At 40.5% G+C, this 19,767-nt stretch overlaps 1 protein-coding gene across 2 annotated transcripts; it reads right to left on the reverse strand.

Annotated features, from left to right (window-relative positions):
* Positions 1 to 827: 827 nt before the first annotated feature.
* LOC145406201 (uncharacterized) lies at positions 828 to 19,491 on the reverse strand. Of its 2 annotated transcripts, none has more exons than XM_080277400.1 (16): positions 19,448 to 19,491; positions 14,803 to 14,903; positions 13,318 to 13,490; positions 12,756 to 12,867; positions 11,943 to 12,088; positions 11,032 to 11,141; positions 10,264 to 10,433; positions 9,306 to 9,593; positions 8,693 to 8,831; positions 7,360 to 7,513; positions 6,854 to 6,980; positions 5,373 to 5,485; positions 5,129 to 5,227; positions 4,031 to 4,178; positions 2,967 to 3,100; positions 828 to 2,201 (listed from the first exon to the last, which is right to left on the reverse strand). In XM_080277400.1, the coding sequence occupies exons 2-16, from the start codon at positions 14,897 to 14,899 to the stop codon at positions 2,160 to 2,162; spliced, it is 2,052 nt and encodes a 683-aa protein (XP_080133526.1). In that variant the 5' UTR covers positions 14,900 to 14,903; positions 19,448 to 19,491; the 3' UTR covers positions 828 to 2,159. The 2 variants fall into 2 exon arrangements, with proteins under 2 accessions (XP_080133526.1, XP_080133525.1); XM_080277399.1 differs by having other exon boundaries at positions 14,803 to 14,900; positions 19,448 to 19,480.
* Positions 19,492 to 19,767: the final 276 nt, after the last annotated feature.

Consider the following 19,767-nt stretch of genomic DNA (forward strand, 5'->3'; position numbering starts at 1 on the left):
TCCTCACTCCACATCTTTCACGAATCACATTATTTCGTATCCTATAGACCCTCTGTACTCCACATATATTCCTCAGGAGTCCCATCTCCACTGCTCTTACTCTTGACTTTTCATTTTCATGCCATACCATAGTCTCACATCCATATGTTAAAGATGGCACTAACACTCCTTCATGTAAGCCTCGTGCAGCTGCAACACTCAAGTCTCTGTTTCTTATCAGGGCCTTCATTGCACCAGCTACTTTTCTTTCGTGTGTCACTCTACTTCAACTTCTTTTGCACTCAATGGTAATCTTGAAAAAAAAAAAAAAAAAAAAATCTTATATGTTGTCTTACTTCAAAAACATGTTTTCCCACTTTCTCGGCACTTTTCCTCATTCTCACCTATTATCTTTTCCTTAAACTATTCCTCCTGATTCCTTTTCATATTAATGATTTCTCTTTCTTCCTTCCATTTTTATTCTCAAACCTTATATTCTCCCACATGCATTGTTTTCTTAATAATTATACATGCCATATTTCTGCGACTTATTCTTGCTGTTACCATTTTTTTTTTTCCCCCTCAGAAGTCCTGGGGGTAAAAGGGTTAATGATGGGTGTATGTAGTACACCCTCCAGTTCAAAACTGTATCCTAAGCTGAAAAAAAGAATATTCTGTGGATGATAATAATCATCATCAAGTAAAAAAAGCTTATGCTTGTATCACAGCAACACTCCTGATCAATGGACATGACTCATCGTCCCAACAGCAGATGCAATCCAATACTATAAATCTCCAGTCAGATATATGGGATAATGAGAGAATAGACTATTAAATGTCTTGTTTATTTACAGAAGAAACACTGAGAATGGCCATGTGAGATCTGGCCACACACCATGTTAAATTAACATAGTAACAATAACATGCCTCACGGAGGCAAACATTTAATTATCGCTGGAGAAGCAAAACATTTTTGGCATTCCTTCATGCAAACTACAAGAATAGCTATTTGGAGGACTACAGGCTCCCTCAGTACCCAGGGGTCAGCCAGGAAAGTAGGAAGGGTAGGTAGAATAAATTAAGGTAGCGAAAATTCAATAAGGTTGGGTATTATGAAGGTTGTGGCAGAGATGGATTTTATCAGTGGCATGGCAGAGTCTTGTGCTTTGTGTTACTGTGTGGTACAACACAGTATATCGCAGGAGGGGGGGAGGGGGGAAGATGGCCAGACTGGGAAGGGCAAGTGGGATAGACTGTAGAGTGCAGCATGAATTTACAGGACTTGGCATGCAGTTGTAAGATGGGACATAGAATTCTTGGACAGACAAGCAAAAGGGTACATGCAAGTTTTCAGACTCATATGACATGCATCTGAAAGCCCATTTTCTTCTGAGTTCTGCATCTTACACAACTTAAATACTGTATACATGATGCAAAATAAAAATGCTCCCAAGTCCCAAGTGCTGATTGGATGTTGCAGTGATGGCTTCCCACTGGCAAAGAAGTGATGTCACTGCTAAGAAGTGACACCACTGCCCGCAGTACATGAATAAAATGTGATATTGTGGGTAAAATAGTCATTTGGTCAGTTTCAAGCATACAGACTTCTTAAAAATATTTTCACTATATGGGTATTAACTCCAACCAGATCTAAAAACACTGCAGGTACCCTAATGGGGAGGAATATGAAAAATATATGTTAGGGTGGGGATTGTGTGTGGTTAGCAGATGCTGGTAGGATGGGACACTTTAGGGCAGGAACAGGAAGAGGCAGGGGTGGAGTTAGTGCAGGATAAGCTGGCAGTTCCACAGCTCGCCATTATGGTCACTGAAACACTTCCACACTGCTCCTCTTGTCAACACACCACAAGCAGCAGGAGGATATGGGCAGTGTCACACAAGGTTTTTCTGCTAAATTCCCTTGCAACTCTCTTGGGAACATTCTCTTGGCAGTTATTAAAGAAATACTGTCATACAGTCCTTTTAGTTGCAACTGCCTCAAAATAATGCTGGTAACCCCAAAAGGGAAGTCACCAAGACCAAGTTGTCTAAGAAAAGTCACTGGAGAAACTGTTTATGTGACACTGCCTTAAGTTTATCAGTAGTTTCCTCAGAAAAGAATCCCAGAAGGACACAGATTATGCTAGAGGATGGATAAGAATTCTTTATCAACCCATCCTTCATTCACCAAACTCGAGATGAATGTGACTTTCATCTTCATCCTGTGGGTAAAAGAAAATATACATAAACTGTCTGAGTTTGACAAAAACTGAATACGATAGCAATCCACAATTCTAGTCATTCATGTAAACTGTTACACAACTATTAACTGGGCATTAAATCTGAGATATTAACACTGACTATTGTACTTCGCACCACAACACTGCAACAACCACATTTTACTACCCTTGCCCTCTGTTACTAGATCCACTACTCATAATTTTGTCTTTTTCACCATTCAATACCAATCATTTCTTTCTTGAAATTCTGTTTTATGGTTCTTAAATTCACTCTCATCTTAAATGTCAGGACCAACTTGCCTAGCCGCAGGCTGCTACGCTCCTCATGGGGGCAACGTAGGATTGGATGATGGATGGATGGATATATATATAGTACTTGTCCTAAATATATACAAACCTCAATATTTCACCTACACTTCAAACCTACAGCTCTAAACATGGTAAGAAGCTAGACAGCATCTCCCATCTTATTACTTCAACTCTTCACCTACCAATTCCATTTATATCCATTTCTGTCACAATCATGTTTGGTGCTAGAGAAGGACACCTTCACATGATGGCACTCATATAAATGAGTGGCTCCAATGTCTGGTTATACAAACATCCCTTACTTCCACCCTATCCTCAGAAAGGAGACTAGACTGCAGAAAGGCAATTTTTGCCTGCAGTTCACTGGGGTCTCATTCAGATGAGCCTGAGGTTGCAACTACTATTTACTACTACACAACAATATTAAACATCACTCACATCAAACCCAAAACAGGTTTCCATCTCTTTCTGTGCCTCCTTCTTTGCCTCTGAGCTAATTTCCGCCTTGATCTCAGGCTTCTTATGCTGCAGTGAGAGTAGCGACGACTCCTCTACCAGGCATGGACCATCAACTGTGAGTGAGGTGGAATTAGGTGGAGGTTAATCCTTTGACTGTGGTGGGTTTCTGATTTGAATTTTTCATTATAAGTTTAAAATTTAACAAAATGGTTTTAGTCTCAGCCAGAATGTTAATCATATTCCCTATTAACATTTTTAATGACCAAAGCATCCTGAGCATAGTAAAACTGTCTATTGTTAGAAAAATAAAATGAAAAGTAGCAAGGTAATTTACAACCAAATAATTTATCCCATTCAAAACAAATGATATATTTTTTTCTGTCTTTCTTGTTACCTCCAGACAACTGTATTCGACTTAGGACAGATGTCTTACATTACTGAAAGCATTATCTAACTCCTCCCATTAAAGAAGTCTCCCATAAGCAAAATAAAATAATCAATATTAAATGTAATCCTTAAAGTCTGAAAAGTCTCTCTTAGCTAAATAAAAATCAGTGCTCTGATGCTAGAGAGAGAGGAAATAGTAGTTTCATCTCATTAGTGAAATAATTAGAGATAAGGATGAAACAGAAACTAGGGTCTGTCATCAGTAATGCCCAAATCTAATATCTTATGCTTAAATCAGGTGATGACGTTTGGGTGACGGGAATGTGAGATGTGAAAAGAGTGGATTCACATTATAAAATAAAGTATAATGCATGTGAGAAAGAAAAACAGTCAAAATGAAAGAGGAGAAAAGCTTCCTTAAAAAACAGAAAAGCATACAAATCTGGGAGGCCATGCAGCAACAAATCTATGCCTTCACAGCTATGGTGTCAGTATCTTACACCATGAGGACTGAGGTGGTCAGCAGAAAAAGACAAGAAGAGAAGAGAAGAGAAGGGTTGAAAAGAAATGAGAAGGGAAGAGAAGAGATGAGAAGGGAAGGGGCAAGATAAGATATGTGATGGGAAGGGGAGGGAAAAGGTAATTCAACAACATACCAATGCCATCGGGAGTGATTGTGTCAGGCGTGATAGTTTCCGGCACCATTAGTGGGGAAGTAGCCAGCACCCCCCCTACTCCACTCCCATCAAGCGGTCCATCTGTCACTGGGATACCATCAGACATCATCACGTGACCCTCACCATCCTGCAACCAATGGATGACAATAGTTATCATCACCATCATCCTGACCTTTTTCTTTTAAGGACAGGGCAAGATAGTATCCACAAACAAAGAATGACTATTACACTAGCTGTGATTTTCCAGAACATATCTCTGATCTGTCATGAGAAATGCCCACAATCAAGTGAGATATGAAACTACACTCTCTTCACATCAAGCTTGCCTAAATCTGACAACACTCCATCTGAAAGTTACATAAGTTATAACATTAAATTTTGTGGTAGGTGGGGGTGCTCACCATCCACTCACTTGATGTAGTGCTGCTCTCAGGTGTCTGCCCTTTCCTCTCCTCCATCCTTCTTTCCTCTTCTGTCTTTCTTTCCTTCATTTATTCCTCGTGCTTCTACCTACAGGTGACTTTACAGTCCCTCTTCTGTCTTTCTTTCCTTCATTCTTTCCTCTTCCTTCTGCCTGTGGGTGACTCTACACTGAGTGACAAGCCCACCATTTACTACACTGAGTGGTAACCACATAACCAAATTTTGGCGCCTGGTGGTTTACTGAGTAATTACGGCACTCCAATCAGATTGAGCCGGTGAAGGTTTATATCCAAGGGGTGGTTGGGGTATATTGTTCATGTTTTGCCACTCAGAGATGAGTGAGGCTGGTCACTCTCATCTTAAATGTCAGGACCAACCTGCCTATCCCCGGGCTCCTACGCTTCTCATGGGGAGATGTAGGATTGGATGATGATGATGATAACATTAAATTAACACAAGAACACAGCATGTCATGAAGAAGTGCTATGGGATGGACACTGAGCCACAGTATTGTCTTACATCTGCTACAGACTTACAGACGTACAGTAAGCCGCAAATGGATGAAAGTCTCCACCAAAGTTTACCTGTAAGTGAAAGAAACACCATACACATACCAAGTACAGCACTTAATGTATTATGGAAAAGATGTCTGACCTGCAGCTGTATGACTTCAAGGACGACATACTGGTTACCATCCTGTCCCTCAACTGCCATGATGTCATCTTCATCAACATCGCCCGTATACATCTCAACCTGTTTAAAAACATGTCATTACAAGGGTTCATTAATGTAAAAATACTAATACCTGGTACATATTCATTTCCGCACCTATATAAACTACTATGGAGCTGCTTTTGGCATCTGGCTTAGTTTTTACATCATACATAAGGCTCCAAACCTGTTGTCCATTAATCAGCTGAAGTCGCTTCTGTCGCCCGATCTTAAGAGCCTGGGCCTTCTCCTGGGCTGATGCATCAGGGTCATGGATGGCCATGTGTCGAATCAAGTTGCCTGTACCACAAGTATTGCAAAAATGTCAGTACTGTATTACATAGCCCACATTTACAAACTTCTTCCATATCAATGAAGGCAACTAATAATTTCATAATCAACTCAAGGAAAATATGCTACAATCATCCATTTATCTTCCTAAGGGTCAAAATTACTGCCTCAGCACCCAATACAAGATGTTATTAAGACATGTTTATGTAGTACATACAATTAACTTCTCAAAAGTTTTACAACGGTGACACAGGTATAGTTAGCCAAGTTATGCCTTTTCTGTGGAGTAAATGGTCCAAGCATTTAACTGGGCACAGTGCTGATTAGTTCTCCTTCTATCAGGTTATTTCTTGCTCTCTGGGCTTACCAAACCCTTCAGCAGGAAAGAGGCTACCACGATAATGGCAAGAAAGAATTAAATTTTTGTGCATAAAGGGCTAACACAGATCATCTGTGAAACTTATTTTTCTACACTACTGTGGCTACACAAAGAGGAATAGGATATGGCCAACACCTTAAAAAATAATTCAATAATCTTTGTATTCATTCATCACCTAATCCTATGTTGCCCCATGAGAAGCGTAGGAGCCCAGGGTTAGGCAAGATGGTCCTGACATTTAAGATGACAGTGACCAGCCTCACTCATCTCCGAGTGATATTACGTCAACAATAAATCCCAACCATCCCTTGGATATAAACCTGAACAGGCTCAATCTGATTGGAGCACCCTAATTACCCACTAAACCACCAGGTGCCAACATTTGGTTATATGGTTACCACCCAGCACAATAAATGGTTTCCTGGTGTACAGGAAACCATTTGGTATGTCAAAGTGTAGTCACCCACAGGTAGAAGGAAGAGGAAAGAATGAAAGAAAGTAAGACAAAGGAGGGAGTCTAAAGTCACCTGTAGGCAGAAGGATGAGGAAAGAATGGAGGAAAGAAAGACAGAAGAGGATGGAAGGAAAGAAAGATGGATGAGAGGAAAGGGCAGACACCCAAGAGCAGTATTACATCCAGTAAGTGGATGATGAGTGCCCCCACCTACCAACCACACTGGTTACCATCCTGCGTAAAAAATGGTTTCCTGGTATACAGGAAAGAAATTTTTTGTAAACACCCTAAATTCTGGATTAGTAAATGTATGCTTCTTCACTTCTCAACCCTCAAACAACAAGAATTTAAAGTGCACAGGAAGGCCTGGCATGAGGCTATTTCAGTAATATACAATCAGTTTTAAGGGTACACATACTCCACCTGTAGCTGCCTGGAGGAAAAGCATGAAAGTTCCAGTACTCCACCGGCAGTTCAAGAGTAATTCAGTAACAAAATACTGTACTGGAACAATAAGAAAAAATACCCTCTCCCTCTATCTTACCTTTATGCCTGAAAGCTTTGCCACACTCGGGACACTCCTGTGTTTTCTCACGTGGCATGGGAGGGATGTATTCAGGGTTGTGATACAAATTCTGGTGTCGCTTCAACAGCTGCTTCTGACGGAAGGCCTGCACAGGAAAAGATAAAACCAAAATAATTACTGGGAACTTTTGGTTTGACACTCGAGATCTCAAAGGAATACTGTAGCAGACTGGCCGATGCATTTATGAAACAGAAATAATTTCATGACGGTAGATTAAAGATTGTATTCCAGGCAGCATAGGAATTTTGTAACACATCTTCCTAAATGATTTCTGCATTTTACTCCTCAATATTCTCCTGTATGTTGTCAATGGAAAGTCTATCAATACTAGAAATATCCAAGTAACATACACTATGACAGTATCAACATGTAATATGCTTAGAAAATGTACTTCAAAGTCTTCATTGTCACCTATAATTATGAAAAAAAAAAAAAAAAAAAAAAAAAAAAAAAAAGTCCCTTACCTGGTCACATTGGTCACACTGATATGGCTTCTGCTCAGTGTGTACTAGCATGTGCGACTCAAGGTGACGGGCCGAGGTGGAGGCATATGGACACAAATCACACTTGAAGCACTTCTCACCCTCATGGGACTTGTTGTGCTGCTTGAATGTGTATCTGAGAGGGGAGGATGGGAAGTGAGATAGTGATTCTTAAAACATTAACATACCGGTAAATTAAATTCCCTCCCTCTATCTACACCCTATTTCCCCCACCCTCCCTGTCTTTCTCTTACACCCAATTTTCTCTCCCTCTCTCTCAATATGTACCTGTGAGTAATGTGGGAGGAATGGACATGAGACTGTGACACTTAAGCCTCCTTTGGTGCTGACAAGCCTACACATTGTGGTGTTATGCACTCAGGGAGGAATAGCTGCAGAGTCCACCCAAAAACAAACTTCTTTATATATCCCCATACTTTGCTATGGGTAGGACCCTGGTGAGGCACTGTCTACAGAATAAGAGGGTGCCATTTCTATACGTGGTGTACGTACAGCAGTGTAAACCCCAACCACCCCTGGATATAAACCTGCCCAAGCTCAATCCGATTGGAGCGCCTTAATTACCCACTAAATCCCCAGGCGCCATAATTTGGTTATATGGTTACCGCCCAGCATAGTAAATGGTTTCCTGGTGTACATGACCATTTGGCTTGTCACTCAGTGTAGAGTCACCTGTAGACAGAAGGAAGAGGAAAGAAGGAAGAAGAAAGAAGGAAGCAAAGAAGGAAGGATGAGAGGAAAGGGCAGTCATCCAAGAGCAGCACTACACAGAGTAAGTGGATGGTGAGTGCCCCCACCTACCACTAACCATCATTCTATTTCAGTTTCCCCATTAATCCCCCACATTACACGAGAAACAAAGGTCCAGCTGATGATGATAATTACCCCATACTGAACATTGGTACATCTAATTAATTATTTTTTAAAAAGTCCAAATAATTTTTGCCTGCGAGATACTGATGCATAATTCTAATTTTGTGCTCCCTCTTTCTCATTTTATGAATTATAACCCTTTTTTTCTTGTGAATTCTGACAATTATGGAGGAAGAATGAGACACATTACACCATGTCTGTTCTAACCTGATGAAGATCCCTAACCCTTCAGTTGATGGTCAAGTGTACTGTAGTCAGACCTGAGTCACAATATGACATGTATCTGAACATTCACTCCTGCCAAGGCTCATGGGGTTTCAAGCAAGAAAGATTTGGTACTGGTATTCAAGTTCTGGGAGTAGCCCAGTTCCAGCAGGTGAAAACAAACTGATTATAATAAATGGTAGCAGAAGGTGCCCACCTGTCTGGGAATGCCTTGCCACACTTTTTGCACTTGAGTGGCTTGTCGGATGTGTGGAGCTTCTGTACGTGTATCCTCAGGTCAGTCTTACGTCCACATGTAGTTGGACACAGCTCACACGCATACACGGGCTTATTACCTGAACCATGTAAAACAGATTTATAATCTCGTTGGAAAAAAGAAAAAAATCTTAGGATGCATAGTTTTCATGGACTGCAAGTACTACAGTATATTTTTATGAAACACTTTTCGTGAGGAGTTGAAAATTCAAAATACTGTAGCATATTTTATCAACCGGTAGCAACTGTAACCTCTTGTCACACATGAGAACACAGTATAATAAACTTGAAACATCTTATCACAGAAGAGGTGAACTAAGCATGGCAGATTTTACACCAGTATGGCTTCTCCCCAGCATGAACCAGAGGTGGTGTGTCTTAACCCACTAAACCACCTGCCTCTACATGTTCTGTTTGTTATATATGTTTAGAGTCCACAGACCTCAGTTAAACTGCTGAAAAAACACTACAATTTAACTTCTCCACTCACCCATACATAAAGGTTAATGTGCCCTGATTTAGACTGAAAATTAATCAAGCATGTCATTACTCACCAGTATGTATAAGCTTGTGAGCCTTGAGCGAGTTGGACTGGGTGAATCGGGCATGACATATCTCACACTCGTATGGTTTCTCCCCGGTGTGAATCCTGAGGTGGCGCTTGAGCTTAAAGGTGTCAGGGCTGGCATATGTGCAGTGGGGGCATTGATATGGCCGCTCCCCCGAGTGGCAACGCATGTGCCGTTTCAACTTGCTCAGCTCCACACTGGCATATTCACAGTCAGGGCACTTGTGGGGTTTTTCATGAGTATGGATGTACCGCACATGACGAACCAGTTCACCTGAAGTAATGAATGTTGTGTCAAACAAATTACCCACATGAAACTCAGGCCTTAACAACAACATAAAAAATCATTACAGCATGAAATAACAGAAGTTTAATTTAAATAAAATTATTCAACCCCATGACTATAACATCTGTGATTTATTCTGCCTATAGGCTATACAGACAATATTATTTAGTTTATGAGGTATATTTGCAATCAAAACTAATATTAAATCGCTCACTCCCCATAAAATAAGTCATATATTTTATTCTGAATACTCCTTGCTACTTTAATCATTAAATATCGAATTTCTCAAAATTAAGGAGCTAAAACATACATCCGAACAATGCTGTAAATTAGTAATTATTCACACAAAGTAAAAAATTCATACTTTTACAGAACTGATTTATCCTTTGCAACCATCCTTTTCCTGTTTCTGGATCCTACCCACCTTACTTCTCTGCAGGGAAACAGAGTTCAGCGAATGATTACTTTCTTACTTCCAAATGTTGATTCTTATGTTTGGGACTGGCTGTATCCTGCTAGAACAGGTTGGAGTTCTGCATCACAGTAACTCATAGATTTCACCCACCTGTAGGTAGCAGAGCCATCTGTATGGGTGTCAGTGATGCAAAACTACCTCCTGCACCAGCAAGAATTCCATGTGGATGTGGTAATACTGTACCTGAGGTGGTGAAGGTGCTCTCGCAGAACTTGCAGCGGTGTGGTTTGATGCCAGTGTGGGTATTGACGTGGTTTTGCAGTGAGGCCAGAGTCTTGAACCCTCGCTCACACACAGAGCACTTGTGGGGGCGCTCCTCACTGTGAGACTTCATGTGTCTGGATAACAGGTACCTGACAGGGATTTATGACACTGCTGTCACTCTTCTAGCAATGAAGGATCAATAAAACAACAACAATATATGGGTTACGTAATAAGAAGGGTCTTAAGTGAAGCCAAGAAAGTGACTCGGTAGTAGTTCTTAAAACAATAAGAGGTATCAGTACTACTTTTACAGAAATGTTCTATAATTTGATAGGCCTTGAGTGATACCAAGGAAGTAATTTATGTTATTTATATGAATTTCATCATAAAAGATGCCACCTTAACCCTAGAAGGGGTGAATACAAGCAAATAGATTGCACATCACTCTGTCCTCCAACAGCCAGCTCTCTGCATCACCATCATTCTCATTCATATACCATTCTACCCCATCCTTTAACCTCACCCTTCATTTCCTTCTCTGCCTCTCTTAACTTAATTCCATATCTCTGTCACTCTTTCCAACTACTCCATATAGCCAACCATACACCATTAATACTGCTGAAGATGAGAAACTTCAGCCTGCAGTTCACTAGGTTTGTGCTTCAGATGATCCTGGGGCTACAATTATTACTATTCCTACTACTAATACTACTAATGTGATCTGATTCCTCTACTCCTCCAGCTCACCTTTTGGGACTGGTATAGTTGCAGTAATTGCACATGTGAGCTTGTGTCACCTGCTGGGACTTTTTGTGAATTATACGCATCATTTTCTTCTCGTCCTCCTCACCGGACTCCTGAAATTACAATTTAAACATCAGTCTCTAAATTACTTCACAAGATTCACGATACAATATTATGGTTTAAACATCAGCCTCTACAGTACAGTACTGTAATTCATGGAATGTGACGGCCCTGCAGGGGCAGATGCTTGCCCGTGGTTGACAAATCTGCTTGGCTAGACAGACTGGGGTTGATCAACAACAACAACAACTTGAAGCATTATAGACTTATCAAGTGTCTTGCTTCACACAGCTGCAATTTCGTCAAAACAAAAATCATGTTCCTTGTTATTTCAGTTGAGTATGTGACAGTAGATCAGTCATCAGCCTATACCTTAAATCTAATTAGCTAAAAGACAGGTGAAATTACTATGATGCTATTCCTAACTTGAGTGAGATATACCCACAGTATTCACAAGCACACTATTATTTTTAACAATTTCTGTACCTATCTACTTCACCTCAGGATAAAGTCAGCCTCTCCAACATTCTGCATGTGTGTTTTTTTTTTCCCCTGCCCTTTTACAGCTTATTTCTCATAGTTCAGTGGCCAAAAATGACAACACTATGGTTCGACATTCTTGCCATGCCACTTGTTCATGACTATTATCGTATTCTTGCGATAATCTCGAGCTGCAGTTCAACACACAATATGGAGAAATGACAATTTCAAGCCATGTTAAAGTGAAATGATTACAGCACAGAAAAACACATGGCAAGATATTGTAGAAGACCTATGCACAGGAAGAATGTTATACCGTAGTTCACACATGCACGGTTGGAAAAGGCCATAAAACACTGCTTATGAAAACTCACATAACTTAGTCCCTCATCGGCCTCATTGAAGTCGTAAACAGTGTCGTCTTTGTCAGCATCGCCAGACTGCTCCACGATCAACACGTAGCTCACTTCACCCGGGTTGGTGGACGATGGCACGATGGTCACAATCTGGTTGTTGTCACCTGCAGAGCCAAACCAACATCATTTCAAAATCACTTCTAACATTTTTACTGACTCTAGGCAGCTTTTAACCTTGTGTAATGTTTGCAACGGTTATAACCAGTACACAGTATTTACATTTATCTCATCTATGCACATATTAAATCTCATGTAATGTTACATGAAGGAAACAAAGAGAAAGTTACTCCACATAAAAAAGGATAAATCAAACTAATCATACCCCTTTGGAGACATGAAGGACATACAGCTATGCTACTACCATCCAGGTCATACTAACAGACAACCCTGAATGTACGAAACTGCAAAAAGCAATTGTTTCTGTAGGGCCATCCTCCAGGTAATATTACATAACGCACACCCTTGTGGTAGACAGCACCTCACCAGGGTTGGACTAAGGTCCTTCCCACACACAGATGCAAGGTAATATGAGGATGTTTGACACCTGGGTGGATGCTGCAGCTGTTCTATGTATGTAGGCTCCTCATCAGTGTCAATGCTTTAGGTAAAAGTGATAATCACAAACAACAGAACAACAATACGCATATGTATCAAAACTTACATGACCAAAAAAGTACACGCAGCTGAAATGACTCAAAATCACTAGCAAAATGAGTAAAGTGACAATGCAACCATACAGCTACTGTGGAACAGTAACTGCATTGTACCCACCAGTATTAAGGACGACCTGGTTGTTTGCCTCGGCTGTCTGCATCCCAGGTATCACCTGCAGTGTCCCATCCTCACCTAGTGCCACCTGACTCTGTGACAGGCTCTCCCCATCCTGCATGATGTACCAGATACTTAGAAAAGCAACTGTGCTGTGCTGGAGATTTTCATATATTTTAAACATATATTTCAAGCTATTGCTTTCAAGTTATCCTCTTATAAACTCAGCATACTCTCATTTATCCAACTTGAAATACATGGTTGATTGTCTTTTTTTTTTTTGTCCTACTCACAGAACATGCATAACACCCCATGTCCCAAGGTCCAGCAGTCGTCCTATGTGCCACACTCTATGCCAACACTTTCACACTAACACCAGGCATCCAAACAAACCATGATAGGGCTGTCTCTTCTCTTTCAAGGCTGGTGCACTGGTACTTTTGGGGGATCAAAGTCACACCATTTCAGACAACAGATAACACATAGCCAATCAATCACATGTTCAAGCTATGTGTACAGAGTAAAATGAGTGTCAGTGTGAATTATAATTCAGTACAATTCTTACGTCATTGATGGAGTCATCCTCAGCGTTAAGCATAACGGTATTTTCGGCTCCCCCAGACTCCCCCTCTGAGGCATCCCCAGCATCAGAGGACACCACCACCATCTGCTGTTGGCTCCCATCAACATTTTGATAGAAGTACTGACCCGACTCATCCACAAATACCTGAGCCACGTCTGATCAGCAACACAGAATGAAAAAGAGTACAGTATTGTATGACTGAAATACACACACACACACACACACACACGCACTTTTATTACAGGGGCAGTGATTATTATGGGCAACATGGACAGAAAAATAATTAGTACGGTATGACCAGAAAACAAACAAGCAAAACTTTGTTAAAAATGGAATGCTTATCCCTCTCGGGAATGATGATGCAAACTGTCATATCAGAGTCGAGCTGTAGAGTAACTAATGACGCAATTTGCGTCACTATCAGTTTTGGGCTCAAGAGATACTGATTAGGCAATTCTAGACATATTCACCAAAAATTAAGTTTTAGCATGAAGTGTGTCAAACCTTGGTGGGTCATAGGGGTGGGTGTTTATTTCAGCGCCAACACTCTAAACTACAATAGTTGGTGTCCTCTTGGCTTTCAGTGGTGGTGGGGGGGGTGCACGATTATTGGCAATTTACTAGAAAACTATTGGTCGTATCAAAATTCTGAAAACACCACGAGAAAGCTCATGAAATTCTGCATCTAGCCATATACTTTGCTCTTGCACAGTGCACAAAAATTTATGCTAGGAGGTTCAGATGCTAATTTTACTTTGGAACTAGTTTATTCTAACCGTATTTCAGTACTTTTACTTATCAGTTTTGTGTGTTTTTGTTAGCTTATCTTAGAGCATAAACATCAGTGAAGATGATGGTATACAATTTATACCAATATAACCAATTTCAAGGACAAATAAAATCCATGAGAATGTTTTCCTTTGTGTGCAGTCAGAGGCTGCCTTCAATCCATTCTCTCTGATCATGTCATACAAACTAAGAGAAAACTTACAGTTCCCATGAGGGTTAATGAGGTCAATTCTGCTTCAGTATCTAATACTAATGCAATATTTTCTGTCATCTGTCTTTTGCTGCTTTGCAGACTCTCTTCATTTGGTTCTATCTTTCTTGTATAAAAGTTGGCAATATCACATGGCATTATACAAGTGGCAATGCATAACTATTTAACCTACAGAGCTTTGGGCTGTTTCATGCAATTTATTCTTGCCATCTCATGATTTTTTTAGAAAGGGCAAGATAAAGTCTACAAAAACTCTTTCAGTACAAGAAGTATTTCCTAAGCTGAATAAAATTGTCTGGTAACTGCAAGAATAAATTAGAAATGACATCATCCAGATTCACAGAATTAAAAATAATATACAGTAATCCAAGTACTGCATAGAGGACATGCAAGACCTGTTTGCACTATTGTCCTATGGTACAAGGTTGGGGCTAAAAAGAACTTTGGTGCACAAATACAATGCTCACCTGTTGGTCCCTGTTCACCAGTTTGTATTTCCTTGTTGAATGTGTCCAGGTAGTTGTGGATGTCGCTGATCCCCTCGCCACCCTCACTGCCCTCCATCCTACTGAGTACACAACATATCAGCTCTCAGAACCCAGCATGCTTCCATAAAACAATGCACAACACTGAACTAAAGTCATCTGTATTTGTTTCTGTACTATAACATGTTACTGTTAACCATGGCAAATTGGATTTCTTTTTTTCTGGTTTTCTTTATGGTGTAAAGCAGGACTTAATGGGTTGCTGAATCAGTGATCTATCTAGCCATAACCATAAAAGAAAATACACTAATACAATTCACTGTTTTTTATAATATTTACATGGATGTCCAAATGCACAATATTAAATACCCAATGACACACACAAAATATAGTGCAGGTATTACTAGTTTCATTCATTACAGAATTAAAACTTTTTACTGAATAAAGTCCAAATTCAAAATTTCATATTCACCCCAGCTTTTGATACCTTTAGCTCGCCCCCCCCCCCCCACAGCAAACCCAGTGAGAAAAGAAGTAATCTTGTAACAACAAAAAACAGAACCAGGTTGTATGAAATGAAATTCAGTAGTGTTGGATATACAGAATAGAGAGTTCAATCAACTACAAGATGTTGTACAGTATAAAAATGAGACTCCTGGCTGTAGAGAGTTCAATCTAATGCCTGATGTACAATATTACTATACCTCTATTATTCAATTTTAGTCTGGCTATGGTACTTGTTGAACAAAAGAAAAGTCAAATAATGAATCAATGTATTTCTAGGTTACATGACACAGAAACTATGCATTTTCTTTTATAGCAACAGGCATAATCAGGAGGGATGATGTAAGCAATACAGACATTTGCATTTCTGACTAGAAAATGGGGAACTTGGGCAACCTCTGGACTAACTAAATGGACAGAATGAAGTAAATTGATGGCATACAGAAGTTTTTAAAATTCAAATGTGAGAATATGGGTAACACCTGAAAAGGCAGACCTAACTGTGTATGCAAGGAATGGAACAGTATGCTAGTGAGAGAAGGAAGCAGATGGGTGCTGAGAAAGTGAGAGGTATACTGCAGGAAGGTTTGTAGCCTGGAGGCAACTCTATTGTGGATTCCCTGTTTGGGGTTTTCAGCAGAGACCAAGACATTAGAGATGACAGTGAATATTGTGTGCATTTTTTTTCAAACTCACAAAATACTCTGACCCCCACAGCTACTGGAGAAAGATTTGTCAGGTGGACACAATTCTGTTACTGTTAAGTAGATATAATGCAATTCATTCAACTGATTTAACCTACCCGAATCTAGTAAGTCTATCTATCTATCTATCAATTGCCAGACACCATAATCCCTTAAGGGGTGGCCATTTGACTTTGAGTTATTTGTTTTAAGGGGAGGGGCACTAACCCTCCACCAACCCACTTGTTCACACGTAGGGAGCACATATGGTTTGGTTATATGGTTACCACCCAGCGTTGTAAATGGTTTCTTGGCTTACAGGAAACCATTTGGCTTGTCACTCAATGTAAAGCCACCTGTAAAGGAAAGAAAAGCAATAAGAAGTGAAAGGAAAGATGCGAGAAATAGGAAGAGAGGAGGGGAGGCACAGAAAAAGAATGACAAAGGCTACGAAAGAAGTAGGCAGCACTACATCAAGTGAGTGGATGATGGTCGCCACCACCTACCACCAAAATCTACTAAGTACTCACCATATTTATAAACAAATGCATTTTAAGATTACTAATCATATCTGGCCTCTCCCAGCTAGGTGGGGTAAGGTAAGATCTAAGAGAGAGAGAGAGAGAGAGAGAAGTAGTCAACAGCATATAAAATGAAATGGGCCACACACTCATTTACTCACCATTAAAGGCCAGGTTTAAAATTACACTAATATGATAATAATATGGAGAGAGGGATGGTGCTGGTAATGAATGGTGATGGATGGAAAATCTCAAATTTGTTGTATGCTGAGGATGCAGTGCTACTTGCAAATACCAGACAAGAGTTTGGTAGACTAGTGCAGAGTTTTGTAGATGTCTGTGAGCATCATACCTTAAGAGTAAATGTAGAAAAGAGTAAAGTGATAGCTACCGAGAGCAAAGGTGACTCCTAGTGCGATGTTACAGTGAATGGAGAGAGACTGGAATTGGTGAGAGAGTTCAAATACCTGGGTATGGTGGTAGAAAAGAGGAAAATGTCCCAAAGAAGTGGAAGGTAGAGTGACACAATGAAGGAAAGTAGCTGGTGCTGTGAAGGCCCTGATAAGAAACAAAGGCTTGAGTGTTGCAGCTGTGTGACTTACATGAAGGAGTGTTGACACCAACTTCAATATACGGATGTGAGACCATGGTGTGGCATGAAAATGAAAAGTCAAGAGTAAGAGTAGTGGAGATGGGACTGAGGAATGTATGTGGAGTACAGAGAGTTGATTGGATAAGGAATAATGTGATTCGTGAAAGATGAGGAGTGAGGAAAGCTGTGGACACCAGAATCAAAGAGAGTGTACTGAGATGGTATGGCCATGTGGAAAATGGATGACAAGAGAATGGCAAAAAAGGTATATCTGAGCGAATTTGAAGGCGGAAGGAGGCGAGGTAGGCCAAGGAGAAGGTGGGGAGATATGGTGGATGAGTGTGTGTGGAAAAGGGGTATGGAAGTTGGTGAGGCTAAGGGACTGACAAGAGATTGAGCTGGCTGGTTGAATATTGTGCAGAGAAGTGCATGTCCAGGGATTTGGCACTCCTTTTTAATGTGACAGCATTCAGACTGGCTCTATCAGATAAGTACATGTGAAGCTACAGAAAGTGGTGGAATTTTTTTGGCCCATCAGATGAAGCCAGGATCTCAAGGGATTGAATGATGAATGAATGGAAGCATGGCCCACTGAACTGGGCAAACCTTGGCTGTCTGGATGTTGCTACTCCTCACCCTGCCTTAGGGTGGGAAAGGAGGTCTGGATGATGATGATGATGATGATGATATGGGTCTTGCAACCAACACATTAATCACAATTGTAATTTAAGGACAGAATGAAATATGAGACTAGCATTATCTAGAAACATGAGTGAGGTGGAGGGAGAGTGGGACGGAGAGATTGAGGGAGATATGACGGCGGGGGTGGTCATATGCGAGAGGGGGAGGAGTTAGTTGGAAAGAGGACAACTTGCTAGACAATGACAGGGTGTTATTACATTGTGGCCACCTCCGGCATCAGAGCATCTACTGTAGCTACAGATACAGCTATCAGTATACTGTGTAGATATAGCTCTGTGTGATTCTTTGATGGAGTATAGCACTATGATTTTTTTGATGGACAAACATTAACTCATTCTATCTGATACCTTTTCCATTATAATCAGGCCACTACAATACTATTCTTATTCAAGATGGATCTCCAGTAGTGTATATATAGGGTTAATGAAGCCTGTATGTAACCACTTCAGTATTAACATTCTCTAAGCTCAATAAAACTGTCGGTGATATTGGTACGGTAACTGCCAATTTCATTTTGTCCCCTTAAAATTTCAGGGCCTGGGGCTAGGCTACCATAGTCCTGAATATTTAAGGGTAGGACAACCCCTATGCCCTAGAAGCATTACATATGATCAAACCTCTGACCACCTCTTGGACTGCAGCCCATAAACTTATCAGTTTCACCCCAGGAGCTATACCGGTATTCCCCCCTACTCCTCCCCCCCCCCCAAAAAAAAAATGCAGTGAAAGTCCCAAGTTACCTATTAAACTCATTTGTATAACTGAAAATGCCAGCTGTACAACAAATGCAGCCTTTTCATTAGCCCGCGCCCTTGGTACTGTACATATACCCTAAACCTGGATAACCAATGGGCCAGTGAATAAGACACTATATCTTTTATTAGGGCAAATTTATTTCGATCTGAAATGGTTGTTCTTACCACACACAGCTAGAAATAATAAATGTAGCTTGATGTAAAACCTGTTAACTTTCCTAGCAAAATGTGAAAAACCAGTGACCAAAACTGCCTAACTTAAATTACACATTCCCGTTAATAATTCCAGTACAAAGAACTCTTGCCATACCCATTCTTAACGGCCCCCTAAGTTGAAATGCCTGGTGGTTCTTGATCCCCATCAGCTCTTCCGCACTACGGCAACAATATCCTGGAATATTATGTATCCCAACAGCTACACGAGACCTGGGGGTAAAACGCAGCTGACTACTATCATGATTCTGCTACCTCAGAAGACAACATGGCTGCCATCCCCTTCTCTCATTACACCTCAGTCATCTTGCCATTATTATCTCATTTACTCAGCTGCTGCACATCATTATCATTCATTTAACCTCTGCCTAGGAGGTCAAAGTGTCCTAGTAGGCACCGTGATAGGGCTACAACCACGCAGTCTGACGGACAGAACAGAAATTAAAGCTTTGCACAGTGAAAAGTAGGGGGCATCACAGGCGGCCTCGGGGACACCACCACACGCTCCTCAATATCCCTTAATTTCACATCCTGCCTGACTTATTATCACAATAAATATACCTATTTCTTAGTTAAACGATACTGTACTATCACCTGATGCGGCAAAATGTGGCCTCAGTCACAGCAAAGGGCCAAAACAATCCATAAAAACATTACCTGGATGACTCCTGGAGCGGCCGTCAGAGCGCGCAGGAGGGACGCGACCAAAATGGTGACCTTTTGTCTCGGGGACCCTTACGATAATTGTTGCTGAAATTATTTTCATCCAATTATTATAGCGTAGGTACTATAAATTTTCCAATATTTTAAGTAATCATTTACCTAACGCATTTGAGTGTCAAGTGGTTATTACATTTTCACTTATTCATTTATAAATGTTTGCAAAGCAGAGACTTCCTCAATCTTTGATAGTTATTTAGGTTATTAATTTTATTATAATTTACTATTTCAGTACACAAAGTAACAATAACATCAAC

Source organism: Coenobita brevimanus, chromosome 69 (genome assembly GCF_032717465.1).
Source record: "Coenobita brevimanus isolate Jiangsu-jjx chromosome 69, ASM3271746v2, whole genome shotgun sequence".
Lineage (NCBI taxonomy): Eukaryota > Metazoa > Arthropoda > Malacostraca > Decapoda > Coenobitidae > Coenobita > Coenobita brevimanus.

Bases quoted from the DNA above. Each gene is read 5' to 3' on its own strand.
- LOC145406201 (XM_080277400.1), bottom strand. From the start codon at position 14,899: ATGGAGGGCAGTGAGGGTGGCGAGGGGATCAGCGACATCCACAACTAC. The intron at 11,142-11,942 runs GTGAGTTTTCAT...TTGTAATTTCAG, and splicing joins CCGATGAGGGACTAAGTTAT to GAGTCCGGTGAGGAGGACGA. The intron at 6,981-7,359 runs GTAAGGGACTTT...TTTCCTGTGCAG, and splicing joins AGTGTGACCAATGTGACCAG to GCCTTCCGTCAGAAGCAGCT.